This window comes from Tasmannia lanceolata, unplaced genomic scaffold (assembly GCF_043159265.1).
Source record: "Tasmannia lanceolata isolate RefF3 unplaced genomic scaffold, GAP_Taslan_0.1 ptg000003l, whole genome shotgun sequence".
NCBI lineage: Eukaryota > Viridiplantae > Streptophyta > Magnoliopsida > Canellales > Winteraceae > Tasmannia > Tasmannia lanceolata.
In genome coordinates, this window is record NW_027518680.1 from 54502474 (window position 1) to 54524982 (window position 22509).

Here is a 22509-nt window from a genome sequence, read left to right on the forward strand (position 1 = left end):
GAGGGCAAAAATGGGCAGATTTGTCAACAAACAGTGTCTGTACATTTTCCCCTCCAATTTTGGATAGGTTAGGATGATCCTATGGACCTGATTGTCTGTACACACCCTATCTATGTAAAGTCCTTTGAAATGAATGCTTTGGATCATTCACATATATCAAGTGATTGTGGAGGGTCAAGCAGATAACCTTATCTGCTCGATCGGCCGAAAAACAGTGGAGGCCCACATTTTTGAATGATCCGAAGCATTCATTTGATAGGCCCTGATTTTTGGGGCACACCCTATCTATGTCAAGGCCCATCAAATGAATGGTTTGCATCATCCAAACAATGTGGGCCCCCACTGTTTGTTGGCCGACCGAGCAAATAACTTATCCGCTCGACCCTCCACAATCTCTCTCTCTCTCTCTCTCTCTCTCTCTCAAAAGCTATTACAATTCCCAAAAAACTCTCAGCAGCCAATTAGAGAAGTGTACAACAAGGCGATTCGTCCCGTTATTAAAACATGGTTCTGCGGATTTAAACTTCACGCGTACTCAAACTAAACTGCAAACTAAAATAAAAACCTTTATTGGAATGAAACTAGAACTATAATCCTTGAATCCGGAATTAACCATCTTAGAAATTGCTGCATCTGTGAACCTAGCAAAAATCACCTCAAGTATGGCGGCAACAGAAATAAATAAGATAAGAAAAGAGATTAAGACTTCTTGAATTTGATAAAGGACCACTGAAGACCAAACTACTGTTCATTGATGTGGGGACTTGTAGGCCACCTTTGTGTGCGTCGAATTTGGTGGTCATCATTTATTAGCTATAACTGCAATTTTCTTGCATACCATATTTATTTTTTTCAAATACAACTATAGTTCCCATTCATATAGTTAATTCTATAGTTGGATATGAGCTTGATTTCATCTATCAAGTGGAAAATTGCATGCTTAAAGGCCCTGACTTGGGTTAATTTCATGTCTCCCAGGAACAAAAGCTGTGCTGCCAGAACAGATTACTGCCTTCTCATTATCTCAAAATGCTAGAGATCTTGACATTGGGAATGTTTAAAGGAACCATTGTCAAGAAATCTGATGCATATCAATTCTTCAAGGTTGATCCGAGCAAAGTCGATCTTGTTTATGATATGGTAGTAAAGAAGGGGTTGGTTCAGCGCCAAGATGCCCCGATTATTTAATTTTTCTTAATTATCTTTGTAGTCTTTCTCCTCAGTAAGTATTCGTCTTTCATGATCATCTATTGGGTACCAAGATGGGGGTCCGATTCATCAGGAACACAGATTTGTTCGGAAAATTCCAAGATCTACTTGAGAGTGAGTAGCAATGCTCTGAAAATCTCCAAGATGCCTCAGTAGACAAATTATCGAGAGACCACAGTGGACTCCGTAGGTGGGCCGTTGTAGGTTCCAAAGAAGAAATACTCCTGCAGCACTCCCTACCGAAGACGCTCCCAAAGATTCCAATATGCACTCATCACACTAGCCCATTATGTAACTCATTACCCATCCATTGAATGTTGAACTACATCCACAACATATATTGGATCATTGGGAATCCATTGTTTTCCCCTTGTCTAATCTAGGATTAGTTCGAAGATTTTGGATTGCCTGAGATCCTTTGTTTCCCCCTTTTATTTTAAATATGGTCTATAAGGATAGGGGTAGTGCTATGTGCTCTTACTTGTAATATCTTTTCTATATTAAAACAATGGTAGGGGTCCTGCCTAACCCCAGCTTACCTATGAAAAAAACAATGCTCTGAAAATTGAAGAACGCGGTGAAAGCTCCGCTTAGGGGAGTCGCTTCAAATTGAGCTGCATCAAAATTTGTTTTAATTCGAAACTTTCATTAGCATTTCAATGTAACAAACTGCATGGATCATCCAAACCAGTCTTACATTGCTGTGAATTCAGATTTAGTATGCTTTATAGGCCATGCATTGGCAAAGGTGAATTTTTTCCCCCACGGATTATTAGTTTATCAAGTTGTAAGAGAGTAGAGATTGGGAGAAAGAAAGACAATGAGAAGATAAGGAGTGAGTGGGTGAGAAGTGGCTAAAACATAGGGAAAAATAAATTGTACCTTGAATGTTGTTTTTCCTTGTTTCTCAGCCTTTTCTGAGACTACCCTCTACTTCTTTCCGTTTTCTTATATGATGGATGGGCATAACTTTTTTAAGGCAAATTGTGAGCAGGCAAAAGTACAAGTGGGAACACTTGCTCAATGATTAAACCATTTACTTGCTAAGCCTTGCTGAGTAGAGTCTACGAAGCAAAATCCATCCCCCATTGGATGATTTTACCATCAAATTTGTGGCTGTTAAATGAACGGTGATCAAACAAACAAGTAACACTGTATTTCAGGCCACAAGTTGGAGGGTTAGAAACTTAGAATTGTTTTTTTTTTTTGAATGGCCCAACTTATTAGTAGTTACCATTATGAACATGTGAACCCCATTTGAGCTTTTATTCACTCATAATTTTCCTTTTAGACTTTCTTTCTGCCTATAACAAATTTTATCCACATTTGAAGTAGAAAAAAGGGTGTAAAATTTACCTTACTCTGGAAAAAAATGTGCATGCATCATACGAGAATCCCATTTTTACATACTTCTTTCCTTGTTAAAGCTCAAAGGGAACCTTTGGCCTCAAGGCTGCCATACAAAGCGATGTCTAGGCTTGGCCCTAGGGTTTTTGTGTCGTTGACTGCTTGTGATAAAGTTGCGGTCCAATTAATGAATTTTTGACCTAAATAGTTGGGCCTACACTCTACTACACTCTACTTCTTTGGGACTTGTATATATATAGAGGAATATGTTCGTGCGCTCAAGCTCTAATAAGGAATGGTGCGCTTGAGTGCACCAATCACAGGGGTCCCACAATTTCTGTGAGGATCCAAACCATTCATTTGCAAGGGCCTATCATAGATAGGGTGTGTACCAAACATCAGCTCCATTGAATCATCCTAACCCCTCCAAAAGTGGAGGGCAAAAATGGGCAGATTTGTAGTCTGTCCATTTTGACCTCCACAAATGGATGGGTTAGGATGATCCTATGGAGCTGATTTTTTGTACACACCCTATCTATGTAAGGCCCTTTCTAGTGAATGCTTTGGATCATCCTAACAATGTGGGCCTCAATGGTTTGAGAGCTCAAGCTCACGAATATGTTCCAACGCTCAAGCTCACAATCCTTTTCCTCATATATATATATATATATATATATATATATATATATATATATATATATATATATATATATATATGAGGAATATGTTCGTGCGCTCAAGCTCTAATAGGAAATGGTGCGCTTGAGTGCACCAATCACATGGGTCCCACAATTTCTGTGAGGATCCAAACCATTCATTTGCAAGGCCCTATCATAGATAGGGTGTGTACCAAAAATCAGCTCCATTGAATCATCCTAACCCCTCCAAAAGTGGAGGGCAAAAATGGGCAGATTTGTGGTCTGTCCATTTTGACCTCCACAAATGGATGGGTTAGGATGATCCTATGGAGCTGATTTTTTGTACACACCCTATCTATGTAAGGCCCTTTCTAGTGAATGCTTTGGATCATCCTAACAATGTGGGCCTCATTGGTTTGAGAGCTCAAGCTCACCATAAGGTTCCAACGCTCAAGCTCACAATCCTTTTCCTCTATATATATATATATATATATATATATATATATATATATATATATATATATATATATATATATATATATATAGAGAGAGAGAGAGAGAGAGAGAGAGAGAGAGAGAGAGAGAGAGAGAGAGAGGGAGGAAACTGACCAAACTATTTATATATGAGGAAAATGATTGTGAGCTTGAAGCTTATATGAGCTTATTAATGAATTGGGGATGTTTATATATGAGATCTTGACATTGGGGATGTTTAAAGGAACCGTTGTCAAGAAATCTGATGCATATTAATGAATTTTTGACCATTCAAGCAAATTGAATAGTTAGGATAATCTAAATAGGTGGGCCTACACTCTACTTCTTTGGGACTTGTACACACATATATCTATATACTATATAGCAGAAGAGAAAAGAAGAGAATTTTTTGAATTTTTGAAAATTCTATGAGAATTACACATCAGTTTTTTTGACTTTTTTTAACAAATGCACCCATTCAACTCACATATTTTCAATCCTACCCCCACCTTTATGCTTTTTAACAAAGGCACCCATTAAAGCCATATAATTTCAATCTTACCCCCCTCCTTTATGGTTTTTTAATAAAAAATCTATAGGGTGATCTTAACCATCCGATTTAAGAGGAATTATGGAAACCTCTATAGATTGGAGGGCTAGGATCAGCCTTTGGAAATGATTTTTGGGGCACAACCTATTTATATTGTGTTCCATCACATGGACGGTTTGGATCAACCTATGACGTGGTCCGTACAGTTCTTTGTTGGCCCGTGCATCGCACGGGGTTTTTTACTAGTATATATATATATATATATATATATATATATATATATATATATATATGAGAAAAGTGTAGCTACACATACGTGTAGCTAACTTAGCTACGCCAACGGCTTAAAATACAGTGGGCCCCACATTGTTTGGGTGATGCAAACCATTCATTTGATGGGCCCTCACATAGATAGGGTGTGCCCAAAAAATCAGCTCCATAGGATCATCCCAACCCTACGATTTGTGGAGGCAAAATTGGACGTGTAAAAACCTTCACAAATCTATCAATTTTTGCCTTCACAGTTTGAAGGGTTGGGATGATCCTATGGAGCTGATTTTTTGGGCACACCCTATCAATGTGAGGGCCTATCAAATGAATGGTTTAGATCACCCAAATAATGTGGGCCCACTGTATTTTAAGCCGTCGGTGTAGCTAAGTTAGCTACACGTATGTGTAGCTTCACTTAACTCTCTCTCTCTCTCTCTCTCTCTCTCTCTCTATATATATATATATATATATATATATATATATATATATGAGGAAAATGATTGTGAGCTTGAGCGTTGGAACATATTCGTGAGCTTGAGCTCTCAAACCAATGAGGCCCACATTGTTAGGATGATCCAAAGCATTCACTAGAAAGGGCCTTACATAGATAGGGTGTGTACAAAAAATCAGCTCCATAGGATCATCCTAACCCATCCATTTGTGGAGGTCAAAATGGATAGACCACAAATCTGCCCATTTTTGCCCTCCACTTTTGGAGGGGTTAGGATGATTCAATGGAGCTGATTTTTGGTACACACCCTATCTATAATAGGCCCTTGCAAATGAATGGTTTGGATCCTCACAGAAATTGTGGGACCCCTGTGATTGGTGCACTCAAGCGCACCATTCCTTATTAGAGCTTGAGCGCACGAACATATTCCTCTCTCTCTCTCTCTCTCTATATATATATATATGAAGAAACTGTTGGTGAGCTTAAGCTCACCAAACTTATGGTGAGCTAGCTTGCCCAATCACATGGGTCCCACATTTTGGGGTCTATTTTTGTCCTCCACAAATGGAGGGGTTAGGATGATCCTATGGAGCTGATTTTTGGTACACCCCCCTATCTATGATAAGGCCTTGCAAATGAATGGTTTGGATCACTCCCCAAAATGTGGGACCCATGTGATTGGGCCCATTTTTGTCCTCCACAAATGGAGGGGTTAGGATGATCCTATGGAGCTGATTTTTGGTACACCCCCTATCTATGATAAGGCCGTGCAAATGAATGGTTTGGATCACTCCCCAAAAATGTGGGACCCATGTGATTGGGCAAGCTAGCTCACCAACAGTTTCCTCATATATATATATATATATATATATATATATATATATATACGAACAAAGATAAACTCTTTGCAACATAAAACTACAAAGTGCAAGCCATATAACAAAGATGGCAAAACACTCTGCCATTTCTCTCTTTCCACCGTGGGCCACCTTCAGTAACTAGTGTAGAGACCAACCTATGAAATTATTGAAATTTGCAGTGGGTTTCAATGTGGCCTACTTGTTTGCATCGTTTAATAATTATTTACTGTGATTAGCACCACAAGGTTTAGGTTAGAGGAAATTCACGGTAAGTTTGATAGGATCCTCGAAAATATAATCAAAGATCACAAATCGAAGAAGATGATAAAGAATAACAAAAAGGAAGATGATCACGTGGACTTGGTTGATGTTCTTCCAAGACATCAACTGCATGGCAACCTCGACTGTCCTCTCACAATTGACAACATGAAAGCCATCATCTTGGTATGTATGTTTTTCTAATGACTAGGCAATGCAATGCTTTGAAGGACTAAACCCAGTCAGTTTGTAGACTCCCTTTTATTTCCTTGGTTAATCAAACAGAAAAAAAATAGAATTTTGACTTTCATTCCTTTACTTTCCATAGCTACATCAAACAAAGAAAATCTACTTTCAACTCTATTTCAACTCCTCTTTCACTTCATTGGAAATTCCACTTCATAGTACTTTTTGAAATATCAAACACAACCTATCTTATGTTCACTTCTCAACCTGAGCTCTTTATGACAACTACTACCGAGCTCCTTGAAGAAGGAGGTGGGTCCTATGAAGGAGGAGGTTGTGAAGAACAATCAAGGCTTGCATATTTTTTTCAATAATTGGATTTAGCTAACATTTTAGGCAATATACCCATTTTTGAATGGTAGATGAGTTGAACTTTTTGATTGAAAATAAGATTTAGACATGATACTCTATGCTTCTACTATTGCATCAATATCATTTAGTTTCTTACTAACCATCGCTAAATGACCTTATTTTTTTGAATTTTGGGGGGACTTTTTGGCTGAGATTTGAACTGTAAGAGCTAGGGTTCAAGCTTTGGGAGAGAGAAATCACTTGTAAAAGGAACTTTTTTTTTTTTGATTAGTAATCGGGGTTAGGCAGACCCCAAGACCAGAGAACAGAGAAAGAAAAGAAAAAGATATTACAATCTATAATAGAGGGTTCCTTCATCATCCTCTTTGACATAGTCATAAAGAGGATGAGGGAGGGACACCCCTTGAATACAAGAACCTTTTAAAGGGCAATCAACTTTTGACAGAAAATCAGCAGGTCGATTTGCTTCCCTCCAGATGTGAGACACCTTCCAAGAAGCGAATTCTAAGAGAGTGTTCTTCAGGTGAGCTAATGATAGTCTTTTCTTCCACGGGCATGGGACAGAGCCTTCGATTACATTCACTGCCAATAAAGAGTCCGACTCAATCCAAAGGCGATCAATATCAAGGGAGGAGGCCAGGGAGGCTCCATGACAAATCGCTTCAAGCTCCAATTCGTGGATGCTCATTTGAATCTTGTCCTGGGAATACATGGCTAGAACTGAACTATCATTGGTACGCAAAAGACCCCCAATGGAGGCTAATGAGCTGGCCAAAGACGCATCACAGTTTAGCTTGACACATCCAGGTTCTGGATGGACCCATTTACAGCTTTTGGTGGGTTTTTGGGACCTGAACAAGGGTAAATCGAAGGCCTTCGAAAAAGCCAGATCTCTGCTACCGGTTTGGCTATCTAATCTAAGAAATATACATCTGCTTCTGATAGTGTGGAGGATATTTCTGAGGATCACTTGCTTGTGAGACTTGTCTGCTCCGTGTAACCTATTATTTCATTCCTGCCAGATGAGATAAATTGAGGAAGTAATTGCTATACGGATAGCGGCGGGCTGTTGATTTGAACCAAGAAAAGTAGTTCTCATCCATTTTTCTTCCTCCATAAGCTTTCTTTTTGGTTTCCTTCTAATATTGAATCGCCATAGTACAGATCTCCAGATCCAGGCCGAATACGAACACTGAAAGAATAGATGATCAATACTTTCAGATGCAGCTGAGCATAATGGGCATCTGATCCCTATTTTGGCCCAGAAATCAGCCTGTCCTTAGTGCTGAGTTTTTGGTGAAGGGCTAACCAAGCCGTAAAGCTCATTTTGGGTATGTGACCTTTGAACCATACAGAGGAAGCCCAAGCTATTTTTGAATGATGCTCTCTAATGCCGTTCCAAGCGCTTTTCAGTGAAAAAGACCCATCAATAGTATCTTTCCATATTGCTTCATCTTCAGCACTTGAAATAACCAAAGCCTTCTCAAGTATCAGGTTGATGGAGGGAAGCCTTTGTAGCATGATCCGGTCCCAGATTCCTTCGCGGAGGACTTGATGGACAGAAGTTTTAGGACGAATTGCAATTAGATATTCTCCATCAGGAGGATACTGTTCTACAATAGGCCCATCCGGGTGCCAAGGCTGAGTCCAGAAATCAATACCTTTTCCTTCTCCAATGATATAGCATATGGATTTCTTAACTTCTTCACGACAATTAAAAATTCTTCTTGCTCCCTACGACATTTTGCTAGGATTTTTTATGATCCAGAAGTTCCTTTTCCTTACATATTTGTGATGAAACCAGGAGACCCAGAGGGATTTCTTCTTCTTGATAATGCTCCAAATCTGTTTCATGTCAGCTGCCTTGTTCAGGTCCTTTAGCTTTTGTAAACCTAGACCTCCTTCGGCCTTTGGGGTGCAAATTGAATCCCAAGCAATAGGATGATAGGATTTCAGAAGAGAGGGGCCTGCCCAAATGAAATCCCTGAATATTTTTTCTATTTTGTCCAAAATCCCAGCTGGAAGGTGAAAAGAAGCCGCCCAGTAAGGATGAAAAGAATTTAGAATGGACTTGGTGAGTTCCACCCTTCCAGCCCTAGACAGTAGCCTGTTGGACCAAGATGCAATTCTCTTGTGGATCTTGCTTATGAGTGGAGCACAGTCTGCTGCTGAGAGCCTTGAAGTTATGAGAGGGAGGGCCAAATATTTTATGGGAAGGCTTCCTTGAGGAATGTTGAGAGTGTCTTTGATGGCCCCCTTACATTTGGAATCACCTTCAGAGAAGAAAACCTCACTCTTGTTTAAATTTACTTCTAGACCCGAGCACTGCATGAACCGGATGAAACAATCATTGATACCCTTTGCCAAGAGAACAGAAGCTTCAGCAAATAAAAGCACATCATCTGCAAAAAGCAGATGGGTGATGGATAAACTTCCTTTAGAGAAGGGAGTGATAATCTGATTCAAGGAGGCAGCTTCATCAATAATAACCGATAGCATTTCCATACAAACACAAAATAAAAGAGGAGACAAGGGGTCCCCTTGCCTGATGCAGTTTGTAGAATTAAAATACCCACACGGAGATCCATTTAGAAGAACCGAAAAAGAAGCAGTTTCAATGCCTTGCTCGATCCACTTGCACCACGTTTGAGTGAAACCTATCTTTCTCATGAACTGAATAAGAGAACTTTGAAGGTTGTTTGAAGGGAATTCCTGCTCAAAAAGGCCTTCCACTTCATCTACTTCTCGGTTTTGAGCTTTAAACTGTGCTAAGTTTTCTTTTACTGTTATCGTCATTGAAATTCAATAAAGAATCAGTTCATCTATGTTTTTCTCATCTTCTTATGTTTTTCTATCCATTTCAGCACATTTTCTGCATTTTCTGAACATTTTCTGCAAATTCCAGGAACATACTGGTTTTAGTACTGTTTTGATCAGTTTTTGTGTTCAATCAAAGGTGGCACCCACTATTCCTTAGTAGGAACCCATTGTGCCATGTGTGCATGCCGAAATGTGAGCTGCAATTTTTCTTTTCGACTTCAAGAAGATAAATATAGGGAAATGATGTATCCACCCGCTTTTCTTCTCCGGGCAACCCCTTTGTAGTGTAAAAAGAGTAGTCTTAAATACACTAGAGTGGGTGGCTCGGTAAAGAAAAGGGGGCGAATATATCACTTCATTGAAAAAAAAACTTCATCCTTCCTCCGTTCGAAAGCACGGGATGGGAAATGTTTTGGCACGCCTCGGAGGTGATTGAAATTGTGTCAGATGTACGGTATCAACAGTGTTGACGAAGAGGGACTGACGGTGTGGGAAAAGATAGGAAAAATTAGGGGTGCAATTCGGGTCGGGTTCAACCGGAACCAGACGAGTTCAGCTTGAAAAAAAGTCGGGTTGAGTTCGGGTTCGGGTTGAGGGTTTGGGCAACCCGACCCGAGTGAAACCCGGAATTTTTTATGATTTTTTTTGTAAGCTTAAAAACTCCGGTTGGGTTGGGTTGAACTCGGTTTGGGTCGGGTTTGGGTTGGAAAAAAGGTTCCTCGGGTCGGGTTGAGTTGAACCTCATCAGGTTGGAAATCGGGCCGGGTCGGGTTGGAAACTTGACCCGAGTTGCACCCCTAGGAAAAACAGTGGGAAGGTGGTTTTTTTTTTCTTTGAAGATTTTCGTTTGGGTTCTTCTCTCCTTTGGTTTGTGATGAACTATGAACAGACCGGGAAGTGTAAGTGGCAGCTTTTAGACAAGGAAAACTGGACTGCTCTGTAAAATGAAGTTTAATTAAGTGCCCCATTGGATCCACATCACTTATCATTTCTTTAATTTTGCATTTTTAGTGCAGTTATAAATGTAGTTGGGTGGCTTGGATCCAATGGGTAGGGGTGCATCTTGGGCCGGGCTCAATCTGAACTGGAGGGGTTCAACCCAATTTTAGCTTAGGTTGAGTTGGCATTTCCAAATGTTGGGTTGGGTGAGGGTTGGGAAAAGCCAACCCGATTTAATAATGGGTTGGGCTAGGGTTGAGGCCTTGGCAACCCTATCCGATCCGAACCCAATGGCTATCCTCATTTTATCGTTATTTTCAAAATTGTTGGAAAAATTGCCTTGTTTCCCACCACCACTGGTTACCTGATATAATTAGGTTTTCTAATTGCGGTGGTAAGGCAAAACGTGAAAGCGTATTTTTTTAAGATTTTGTAGAACCTAACATATAAAAAGGCAGAGGACGAGGGGGGGGGGTGCATTTTTCTCTTAGGGGGCGGGAGGCTCTTTGTGTGCCAGTTGCAAAGAGCAGGCAAGAGAGAGAAGAAGAGAAGGGAGAGAGAAAGAGGGGATAATAGAGTTTCTTCTCGGGGTTTTCTTCTCGAGTTTTCTCTTTGGATTTTTCTGTATGATCTTGGTTGAGAGGACAAGGAAAGGGTTATGGTTTGCAGGTTTGTGGGTTAATCCCATTGTAATCCTTGTAATTTTGCTTTCTCATGGTGAAGACTGTGTTCTCGCCTGTGGATGTAGGCATCTTGGCCGAACCACATAAAATCTAGGTGTTCATCTTGTGTCATGTGTTTATCTTTTTACTTTTTCGTGTATTTATGCACGATGAGATCAGATTTGTCCGGCGGATTTCTCAACAAGTGGTATCAGAGCTCAGGTTAAAGCGATCGTCCTTGGGCCGCAGTTGGAGCGATCGTGGGTGTTGTTCGACCACAATTAGAGTGATTATAAGAGGTAAAAAGATTGTTCGAGGGATTCTGGTTTGAGGTGGAGCTCCACAACGAGGGTGATATGAGATGATGGTAAAATTAGTTTCTACCCAGTTTAACATTGACAGGTTTGATGGAAGAGTAGTTTCACCCTTGGTAGATGAGGGTGAAGGACATCCTTGTTCAACAAGGCCTGGCTAAGGCGTTGAAGGGAAAGGATACGAAGACAGGGAAGATGAAGGATAATGATTGTGGCAAATTGTATTGTTTGGTTGGGGACACAATGACTAGAGTTCATAAGACTCTCGATGGTTGTTGACCCCGATCCGGGAGAGAGGTGGGGTACGAGCCCCCAGCGGCCTCTTATGATCATCCACGTGAATGGAGAGCTCTACCAAGGAACTCTCGAAACGGATGCCACCCTCATAGCATAGCACGAGTGGTGATATATAAGAGATACCTCTCGATTCGGGAACAAGTCCGGATTCGAAACATACCTAAACAAACTCAGAGTCACCATCCACGGTATATGGCCATGGATCCTTTAAAAAAAAAATGCTCTGTATACCATGGATAACCAGAAATATATATGGGTTCGTGCCTGATTACGAATGGAGAAGGTCTGAGAGCACCCCCAATTCGTCCGAGTGTAAGCACTTGGTCTCTTATGCCATTTATTATTAACCTCGAAGAGTTTCGGACGAAAAATCATATGAAATAGGAACAATTCCTAAGAATCGTCTACCTAAGCATGCATTTCCTGAGGATAAAGAAATAAGCATACAAAAAATGAAATAAAAGATGGTGTCACCTAAGCAAAGCTAGGTTATGAGTGACATGCCTAATGGGTGTCTAAATTCTGGTAAACATACACATGCAAGCTACAGCTAAAGGTATAGGTCTGTACAGGAAAGGAAATCTAAAATTAGCAGTTGATCATGAATAGTAAATGAAATAAGGAACAAACAAAAATGCCAGGCAAATAATAGAAGAATGAAATAAAACCTATGGCGTGCACATAGCGCCTATCTACAATGGGGCGAATACATAGCGCCTAATATAAAATCCTAACACATCTCATCTAGAAAGTAGTAAATGACAGATAGCAATTGCAGTAATAAAAACCTACGGCGTGCACATAGCGCCTATCTACAATGGGGCGAATACATAGCGCCTAATATAAAATCCTAACACATCCCATCTAGAAAGCAGTAAATGACAGATAGAAAATGCAGAAATAAAAACCTACGGCGTGCACATAGCGCCTATCTACAATGGGGCGAATACATAGCGCCTAATATAAAATCCTAACACATCCCATCTAGAAAGCAGTAAATGACAAATAAAAAATGCAGAAATAAAAACCTACGGCGTGCACATAGCGCCTATCTACAATGGGGCGAATATATAGCGCCTAATATAAAATCCTAACACATCTCATCTAGAAAGCAGTAAATGACAGATAGAAAATGCAGAAATACCGTAAAGTGTTACAGCTAAGAACATAAACCTGCGCAATGAGCAAACATCAGTAGATGATAGTAAAGGATAATAATCAGTAACCTAATAAAGATAGAGAATTACAGCTAAACATGCGAGAACTACAGCTAAGCAGGTAAGAACTATAACTAAACAACTAGGTAAAACACATAAACAGGTAAATGTTACAGCTAAGTACGTAAGTAAGTAAGGAAATGCACACACGCTACCATGATCTTATGCTAAAATCATCAACAAAATGCAAACACAAACCCTAAAGTACTATCAACAAAACCTAAGACTCTAATGCTTCAGCCCGAGTCTTTAGATGATCTGATATTCATCTAAAGAAGCCTACGTATCCCCGCCTCCACGAGAATCAAGGCAACGTAGTTCTTCGCACATATTCTAAGCTAGGATGCCTAGGACACCTAAACCTCTATCCTATACTCGACCTAAAAGACCGGACTAGTTCTTAAAGCTTCTTGAACGATCATTTAGATTTAAATGAAATGTAGATTTTAGGACACCCTATATGCCCTAAATAAATGCATGTTAGCCCTAAGCTAATGCAGGTGACTCCTACAACCTATGTGTAACTAGGCTGTGTTTCCTAAGAAAAACAAAGGGTGGACTAGCGTATCTTATTCTAGTCATCAGTCGGCGATGTGGATCGCCAGCTGACCGGACGGAGGCGCTCCTATAACTCTAGGATAAACCCCTAACTCTAAAACAAACACATAACAAACAAACAACCAAACAACCTATCAAAAGAAACTCCTAACTCTAAAACTCTCTATCTAGGAGAAACTCCTAACTCTAGAGGAAGAGCTTTTCAAAAACATGTTGCATAAAAGATTTTTGTATTTTTTAAAATGTTTGAATGATTTATTTTACAAAATTTGGCTGGACTTGGGATGTGAATCCCAATCTGTACTACGTACCCCGTGGAAGAGGATCAAGCCAATGTAGTTCGAAACGAACTCTCCTAACACTTAAAAGGATTTAAGGGTTTTAATATTTTTTAAATATTTTTGATATTTTTAAAGTTTTCAAATGTTTTTGAGTTTCAAATTCCTAATGTTTTTGGATTTTAAAATATTCCAATGCTTTTGGATCTTTAATTAATGTTTTCACTCTCAAAGAAAACACGCAAGCACAACCACAAACTAGGGCAAAGCCCTAAAGCTAAAGGGGAAACCCCGAACAAACAACTAGCGTCTCCAAGAGACAAACCACAACACATAAAGAAGTGCCCCAAGAACGGCGAAAACGATCTAAGATCCCAAGCAGGGAAGGCTCTATATAAGACAAGGCTTGTCTCTGAGACACAAATGACGTAAGCAAAAGTTCTGATAAGACTGGGCAAGTCTCCTATATACAAAGGAGGGGTATGCTACTTGGACTGAGCAAGTCCCCTAAGGATGTGGTTTTTCTACCGAGACATAGCTTGTCTCCTAAAAGAGAAGGCTCCAGATGACTCTATCATTGCCCTTGCAATGATAGAGGGAAAACCTAATGTCTTAAGGGATATACATCTAAAAGACTGAGCAAGTCTTTTAAATAAAAGAGAAGAGTGCTACTTGAACTGAGCAAGTTCCCTAATGATGGGCTTGGGCTATCGCCTTCATCGCCCATGACAATGACAAACAAATATTTAAATCCAAAGCTATTCAAAGCTCGAACTCAAAGCACAAAGAGAGATGAACTCATTCGTATCCTCCCATATAAATCCAACACTGCAAATTATGTACCATCAATATTTTATTAAAAACATGCAAATACTGCTTCTTCCTAAAAAAATAATTATACAGGGGTTACACTCTCAAGTCAACACATTCTTATGGCTCACAAAATTATACGTCATATAAGAAAGCCAATACTTGAGCACGTATTATTTTTGTAAGTACATAAACAATTGACCGCTTAACATGTAGACCAAATGACTATTTAAGTTAAAACATCTCAGAAACACACTCTCAAATAATCAAGATTTGGATCCAATATCTTTTTATATATATTTGAAATGTAATGTACCATCGGTGTTTTGGACCACAAATGAACAGGTTACCCTAAGTTAAAAACTCTCATTAGAACTTGGTAATCATACATTAGTAAATTACTAAACAAAGAGACACTCTTAATAGGTAAAATACAAAGGGATACCTTTTTCAAAGTTTTATAGACTTATAATAAATCATCATCCAGACATACATAAAACCAAACTACTGGGGACCCAAAAAAAAATAAAAAAATTCAGATGTATAAAGTCTAACAGAACTAAAAAAAATGACAAAATACAAATAATTTTAGAAATTACGCAATATACATCCACAAAACTCATAGCAGACTTATGAGCATATAAGTTCTACAACCTTCCAAAAGCAAATGACAATGAAATGCTAAAATTTCAAAGATCAAATACAAGAATTTTAAAACCTATTCGCAGCAGACCTATGAATAAGCTGGCTTTACGATCTTCTAAAAGAAAATGTTGATGAAATGTAAAAAAACTTTAGAGACTATGCGATGCTCGTCCACAAAACACACAGCAAGCCTATAAACAAACAGATCTGAGAATTTCTTCAAATTAAAGTAAACATACAACAAGATCAGAAATTTAATTAAAACAAGTAATCATCGTACCTGTAGAGAGGAAGAACAAAAGAAAATCTCAAATGTCTTATTGAAAATTTTCGGATTTTCAAATTGTGTTAAATCCAGCAATATTCGAAACTAGATCGGATCTTTGCCGGAAACTTGGAAGGAGAAATATTGTACTCCTAAAGTCTGATAAGGTCAGCCGGAGAAGAAGATACCAAAAGGCTAGGGTTTACAGAAGAAGAAACATGGATTTAAGGTTTAAGTCCAAATAAAAGGGAAAATAAATAAAAAATCAAATCACTGATGAAGGAACAAGTGATTTTTAAAGAGAATAGTAGTGATCTGAGATCGGCCGGAGCTCTGAGAATCTCGCCAGAGAAAAAAAAAAAAAGATGATCGGAGTTAGGATTTGGAGGAAGAAAACTAGGGTTTGAACAAAGGTAAAAGAGACTGATAGCAAGAGAAGAAAAACAAGAATAACAAGCCGATTTGACTGGCCGGAGTCCTAAAATGACCAACCGGAGCTCCGGTCAAGCTACCGGAGAAGAGAAAACTCTTTCCACCTCTCTCACTCTTCCTTTCGGATTTTTGCGAAAATCAGCTCCTCCTCCTTCACTATTCTAAGATCTGAGATCTCGGATCTGAGACTTCTCTTTTATGGACAGGTTTGAGGAGGAAAATCAAGATCTAAGCAGCGATTGAGGCAAGGGTCGGAGGTTGAAGACCAGAAAATGAGGCGATTTCACCATAATCCATGAGGTTTGAGGTAGGAGATGATTGAAGGTGGTGATCATCGGATTCTGATGAAATTTTCGTCGGGGAAGAAGATCCTTCCCTCTCTCTCTCTCTCTCTCTCTGTTTTTTCCGAAAATGAAGAATCCTCTCTAATTTTTCTCCTTCGTGGATTTTTATATCAAATGAGGCTTACCAATATTCGCACTACCATAATCAATGGGCGCACAAAATGTACCAGGCGCGCGAAATTGGCTCGGATTCAGACAGGCTAATTCACACCCCTTTTTCCTTTATACATACTTGATATCCAAACCCTCCCACTTCAACTGGACAGCCCCTACCTTGATTAATTCACCCTCTTTTTGATCTGCATTGCGCTCACTCTCTCGGTTCGCTGGCTAGGTGAATGAGCTCAGATCTCGACGAAATTTTGTGAGGATCTGAACGGGACCCTAATCTACACTGGGGTTAAGTTTGGGGTACCCACTCACTCATTGGACAGGGTTTTGCACAATCAATACGAATTTGGGTCCGGTCAAAATGGGGTGTCTACAATGGCTAGTTGGAAGCAGAGTGCTGACGTGTGCACACATAAGATCTCTAGCGCAGTTAGTGTAGAGATGAGTTTCTAGGTTGTAGACGATGGTGAGGAGGTGATGGTATCCGCGATGGGGATGATGGATTGGGATCCCTCTCTATGGTTGATTGGGTGAGTCAGCGGTTGGCAGCTACACATGTACATTGGCCGCGTTGATTGAGTGAGGTGGAGTAAGAACTTGGATGATTCGAGGGTGTGTAGCTGGCACTTCAAAAGGCCAATGGTGGTTTACAGCGACAACAGATCGATGACGACATCAACAGAAAATCTTCAGTTGGCTGGGAAACAAGCCAAGGTGGAGATTGTTGGTAAAATTACCTAATTTCTTACCACCTCTAGTTACCTAATATAATTAGGTTTTCTAATTGTGGTGGGAAGGCAGAACATGAAAGTATGTTTTTTTAGGTTTTGTAAAACCTACGATATGAAAAGCTAGAGGGAGGCTTTTTCACTTGGGGGTGGGAGGTTCTTTGTGTGGTGGCTGCAAAAGGCGGCAAGAGAGAGAAAGAAGAGAAGGGAGAGAGATAGAGAAGAAGAAGAGAGTTTCTTCTCGGGGTTTTCTTCTCAGGTTTTCTCTTGGGAGTTTTCTCGGGGTTCTCTTGTTTACAGTCTTGGTTGAGAAGACAAGGAAAGTGTTTTGGTTTGTGGGTTAGTGGGTTAATCCCGTTGTAATCCTTTTAATTTTGTTTTCTCATAGTGAAGATCCTGTTCTCACCCGTGGATGTAGGCATCTTGGCTGAGTCACGTAAAATCTAGGTGTTCATCTTGTGGCTTGTGTTTATCTTTTTACTTTTCCGTTTATTTGTATACGATCGGATAGGGAGTGGATTTGTCCGGCAGATTTTCTCAACAAAAATCTTAGCATCATGTTTTTTTTTTTTTTTTGTATTTTATCTATTTTTCCTCGGGCCAATCAAACTGGTTTGGAAAATCATGTTAGATGGGTTGGGTTAGTGTTGAGTGTTTAGACGCGGGACTGGGTTAGGGTTGACCCTCTTTGACTCGAGGCTCAGTTTGGTTTGGGTTGGGTTAAGGCTGGAGTAATGCTACCTCAGTTGCACTGGGGTTGGCCTCAAACTGATCTAACACGGCTTGAGTTGCACCCCTATTATTGGGGCACCCTTACGACGAGGTTTTTATTGCATTACTTAAAATATAAAAGCATACATGCAATGTGTTCGTGCGTGCGCGCGAAAAAAGTGTTCAAAGTTCAATAATAAAGATTATCTGTCCATTTGTCACGACTTTTTGATCGAAGGCAAATGAACACAATCCTACATATAAGAAACTCACATGGTCTCCAAACATTGTATAGTTGATATACCCTATTGTTCATAAAGCGAAATGTAGAATTTTGAAAATGGAAGATGTAAATTGTCTTAATAATATCTACTTTACCTCCCTACTAGTTTTTTACCTATTCAAACTGTGTCTGAGTCGATGTACCAGCAGTCATCTATTCCTTGATTAGTATACAAAGAGGTGAAGAATACATTTCCATTACTGGGGCCGCCAGTTCCTCCTAGAGTACAGATGTTTGTGATGGAATATTTCCTGATGTTAATGAACAAGACATCTCTTTGTTGACACTATCTTCCCTGTGTTTGTGTGTGTGAAACTCTCAAGATGTGGAAAATATTGATAAGAATAATTTACATGTCACTATTACATAACTTGAAAGCATGAATCACATGAATTGTACAAATCAAACTTCTTTATTCTACCTTACAAAAGCATGCTAAATTCAAAACCCATCTGGAAAATGAGGGGTTGCGATTAAGTTTAGGTTAGCTTTTCTTGCCAGAGTTACGCCAAAGTTCTCACTCATGTCCAAATCCTCTGCTTTCATCCCATGAGGGAGTTTCCAATCAAAGAAATAGAGAAGGTTGGCAAGGGCTAACTCAGTAGAAGCTAGTCCAAAATAAAGACCAGGACAACCCCTCCTTCCTGCCCCAAATGGGATATATTCAAAGTTCTGCCCCTTGAAATCGATAGAATTACGAGAAAACCTCTCTGGCTCAAACTCTTCAGGGTTTTCCCAATGTCTTGGATCTCTTGCTATTGCCCATGAATTCACAAGAACCCTAGTCTTCTTGGGTATCTCATATCCATTGATTTCACATCTCTCAATGGATTCTCTTGGAAGTAGCAATGGAAGAGGAGGGCGCAGCCTCATAATCTCCTTGATAACTAGTTTTAAGTAGCTCAATTCATCAATTTCACTCTCTGCTATCTTGTCCTTTCCTTTGAAAACCTTTCTTACCTCTGCCTGTGCTTCCTCCATCACTCTAGGGTTTCTCATTAGCTCTACCATTGCCCATTCCATGATAGTTGATGAGGTCTCAGTCCCTGCTGCGAACATGTCCTGTAAAGAGAATAAATACATTGATTTCACATAACCAACCAATGCTTTATTGGCTGTATCAGTGATTAAAATCCTAATACAATCAAGGAATTAACTAAATTTTTTGAGAATGTGATGGTTTTAGTTTTTTTCTCTAGTCTTTTTCTTTTCAATTTGTTTTGTGATTGAGTTTCAAGTTCAGTTTTTATTTCTACTTCTCTTGACAACAACAACAAAAAGTTCTGAGGTTGTTATTGGGTTTCAAGTTCAGTTTTTATTTCTATTTTCTCTTGCCCTATCTGTTAGGAAACATACATACCAAGATGACTGCTTTTATGTTTTCGGCTGTGAGAGGAAATTCAAGGTCTCCATGCTCTTGAAGTCTTAGAAGAACATCAACCAAATCCTCTTCAACTTCCTCCTTATTAGTCTTCATCAGCTGCTTCTCTCTGTGTTCTTTGATGATGTTGTCCAGGATCCTATCGAACACCCGATGGAGCCTCTTTAACCTAAACTTTGTTCCCATAATCACACTTACAAATTTTAAAGAAGGGAAAAAATCAGTTACATTTAACCCCGCTGCATATTCCAATGCTACCTTGACTGCGGTTATGAATCTTTCTTGGTCCCCACACTTGTTACCAAAGGCGGCCCTTGATGTTATGTTGCTTGTCAATGAGATGAGCATCGTGGTGAGGTTAACTGTCGACCCATTTGCCGATGAAATGAATCGAACGAGATTTGATACCTCTTCTTCCCTCACTTGGTAAAACGATTTGACACGGTTGGGACTTAAGAGCTCCAAAATGCAAATCTTTCGGAGTTGTCTCCAACAGTCCCCATACGGAGCAAAGGCAACGTCCTTACAATTATACAATACGATATTTGGGAGAAACAACTCGGGTCTGCTTGAGAATTTCAGATCATGAGTCTTCATGATCTCTCTAGCAACTTCGGGTGAGGAGATTACAACTGTAGAGACCTGGCCAAGCTTGAGGTGCATAAGAGGTCCATGCTTCTTGGCTAAGTCCCTAAGGGCGTGATGTGGTTGTGAGCCTAGCAAGTGGTGCATGCTACCTATGATGGGTAGCTTCGATGGCCCTGGAGGCAATTTTGGAATTGGGTTTTTAGTCTTGAATCTCTTTCTCACTTTCATCAACATGAACATGAAGAGAAGGAATGTGAGGAGCAGAGGAAAGGATGGTAAGTGGACTTCCATGGGTGAGAGGAGAGAGAAGTTGCAGTGTATTTTGATGTCTTTGTTATTGGACTCGTAGTTATGTTGATGCCAAGAGTCTATCTTTTTATTTATACTGAATCTGTTGGGTTTCAAAGAGCAAATCCCCACTGCAGCATCTTGCTGGTACTTCTCATACAGTACAAATATACATTCTTAGTATATTTTATTAAGGGAAGTGATATCAGCACAACCATGTTTTAATAATTGAATAGACCCAGCTTGTCTTTTTCTGTTTTAATTGTCTTCTGAGAGGTTTTCTGGAACTGTATTAACCTTTTGCCAACTCTTTAAATACTAGAAGATAAGATGGTAAGTGAAAATATCAAAACATGGTTGTGCTGATATCATTTCCCTTTATTAATGGTAGTTTTAATTAGCATTTTAGAACTCAGATTCTGGATGAGAACTCAGAAATAATCGAAGGGAGCCGACTTTGGCGAGTCTTTGATTGACACAGTCAATTTTTATTAACTTGGGCGAGGAGTTATGATTGAATTGGTAGGAAAAAAAACTCAAAACTCGAGTGAACTCGGCCAAGATAAGAGGGAGTCGACTCGGACAAGTTGATGAATTACGTGGGGAGTTTTTAAACATTGGTTTTAATATAACACATCGATATTCAAAATATTAGACTGTTCTATGTTGTGTTTATGATAGTATAAAAAAATTCAGTAGTATTCCCATATGACACAAACATTCATTCATGGTTGGACATCGTTTTTTTTCCTCGCCCAGATTAGCAAGGAATCTATTAAAGAGAAAAGCTAGAATACAAAAAAAAGGGATCAATGTAGAAGTGCAAACAACACGATTAAAGAAGAGGCAATGGGGAAGGAGAAATGACCAAGGAGAAAGATCATAAAAAAAATGATATTTAGGCACTTTGTTTATATCTTCAGCGATGAGTGAGCGGATTTTCTTATGAATTCAAAGAAGACCTTTAGGCTCCACCACTGTTGATTTTTTTAATGGATCCATTAGTGTTGATTATTATCCAATTGCGAGGAAGAGGATTCCAATTTACTTGGATGATCTTTGGGTTTGTCAAGTGATTTGTGAAACTTAGTTCAAATTCATTGAAAATTGTAGACAAATTCATCTTTCTCATACTACATATTCCAAAGGATTCAATATATTGAAAATTAAGTAACCATTCAAATTTTTTTAGAAGAAAAATCTTGACGATAACTTGTGCTTCTGGACTTCGAGATTTTGTTATATTGGAGTCTAAGAGTGTTTTTTTTTTTTTGGCAAGAAAGCCATTCAAAATTTACACCCATCTGTAAATGAAAAAAAACAAAAAAAACTGAGCCTCAATTTTGTTTTGCGCCCATTTTATATTGAAAGAACATAGCCTCAAAGAATACTTTGGGGGGTAATATGGGCTTCCACATAAAGATGGCCCTAAAAGTCAGCATGTTTGTTTCTAAATCTTTCATAGGTTTATGAAAAAGATTACCATTAGAGGCCAAAGCTAGAGCCATTCTTTGTTTTACGAAGCATTGGTAAGGCCCACTAATTATTGAGTGACACTATTGTAAAGCAAGTGGCCCATGAAAAATCTAGGCATTATTATGGAAATCAGATACCTTTTTGCGCCAAATTTGCTCCTAAAAGTTCCAACAAAGGCCTCAGCAAATGAGCAAGCAGACAAGATGGCAATAGGCAGCAAAGTCGCTTTGTTACTGAATTACCATTAAGGACCACATATTTGTTGGTACATCACATTCATGTATTAAATTACAAAATAACAACTTCAAACTCTCCTCACCTCACTCTCTATGCAAAACAATCTCGAGAAGAATCATGAATAAAAAGTTGACAGTTTGACTATATTTTTGTTGATGATGTGATCAACCATGAGCACCGAGTGAAGGTTTTCTGATAGGAAAATAGATAACATGGGATAATCTTCAAGCCAAGTATCGAACCATAGCAATGCCATTTCTCATTTTCAATTATCCATTTTTGAACAAATTTCATGCAGATAATAAAATGCTCTCCATATAATAGATCCATGGAAGGTAGGCTTAGCTTGCCAAATGGGGAGAGAATGAAGGAATTCTTCATTAATGAATCTGGATCCAACATAATTATGAGTCACAACATGTCACCCTAACTTCAACAAACCCACCATATTATGTCTTTGATGCTATCTGTAAAAGGTTATATTTCACTAATCTTGGATGATTGCAATTA

At 39.2% G+C, this 22509-nt stretch overlaps 3 protein-coding genes across 3 annotated transcripts in view; 1 reads left to right on the forward strand and 2 right to left on the reverse strand.

The window, feature by feature from the left end:
- LOC143855938 (transcriptional adapter ADA2-like) overlaps positions 1-1587 on the forward strand; it is a 68790-nt gene extending 67203 nt beyond the window's left edge. Inside the window, exon 13 of the mRNA XM_077365985.1 lies at positions 979-1587. Coding sequence (XP_077222100.1) covers positions 979-1188 — 210 coding nt within the window. The 3' untranslated portion in view covers positions 1189-1587. The remainder of the gene's footprint in view (positions 1-978) is intronic.
- Positions 1588-6943: 5356 nt separating this feature from the next.
- Positions 6944-9411, reverse strand: LOC143869941 (uncharacterized). The gene is made up of 3 exons (XM_077376482.1): positions 8425-9411; positions 7925-8256; positions 6944-7466 (listed from the first exon to the last, which is right to left on the reverse strand). Exons 1-3 carry the CDS (start codon positions 9409-9411, stop codon positions 6944-6946), a joined length of 1842 nt encoding a protein of 613 aa, XP_077232597.1.
- Positions 9412-18355: 8944 nt separating this feature from the next.
- On the reverse strand, positions 18356-20426 carry LOC143855943 (desmethyl-deoxy-podophyllotoxin synthase-like). The gene is made up of 2 exons (XM_077365989.1): positions 19390-20426; positions 18356-19091 (listed from the first exon to the last, which is right to left on the reverse strand). Exons 1-2 carry the CDS (start codon positions 20287-20289, stop codon positions 18471-18473), a joined length of 1521 nt encoding a protein of 506 aa, XP_077222104.1. The 5' UTR covers positions 20290-20426; the 3' UTR covers positions 18356-18470.
- Positions 20427-22509: the final 2083 nt, after the last annotated feature.

Coding starts and splice junctions, on each gene's coding strand:
- LOC143869941 (XM_077376482.1), bottom strand. CDS start 9,411: ATGACGATAACAGTAAAAGAAAACTTAGCACAGTTTAAAGCTCAAAAC. Junction 8,257..8,424: donor AGAAGAAGAAATCCCTCTGG/GTCTCCTGGTTT, acceptor TTCTGGACTCAG/CCTTGGCACCCGGATGGGCC. Junction 7,467..7,924: donor AAAATGAGCTTTACGGCTTG/GTTAGCCCTTCA, acceptor ACCCTTGTTCAG/GTCCCAAAAACCCACCAAAA.
- LOC143855943 (XM_077365989.1), bottom strand. CDS start 20,289: ATGGAAGTCCACTTACCATCCTTTCCTCTGCTCCTCACATTCCTTCTC. Junction 19,092..19,389: donor ACATAAAAGCAGTCATCTTG/GTATGTATGTTT, acceptor TTCTCTTTACAG/GACATGTTCGCAGCAGGGAC.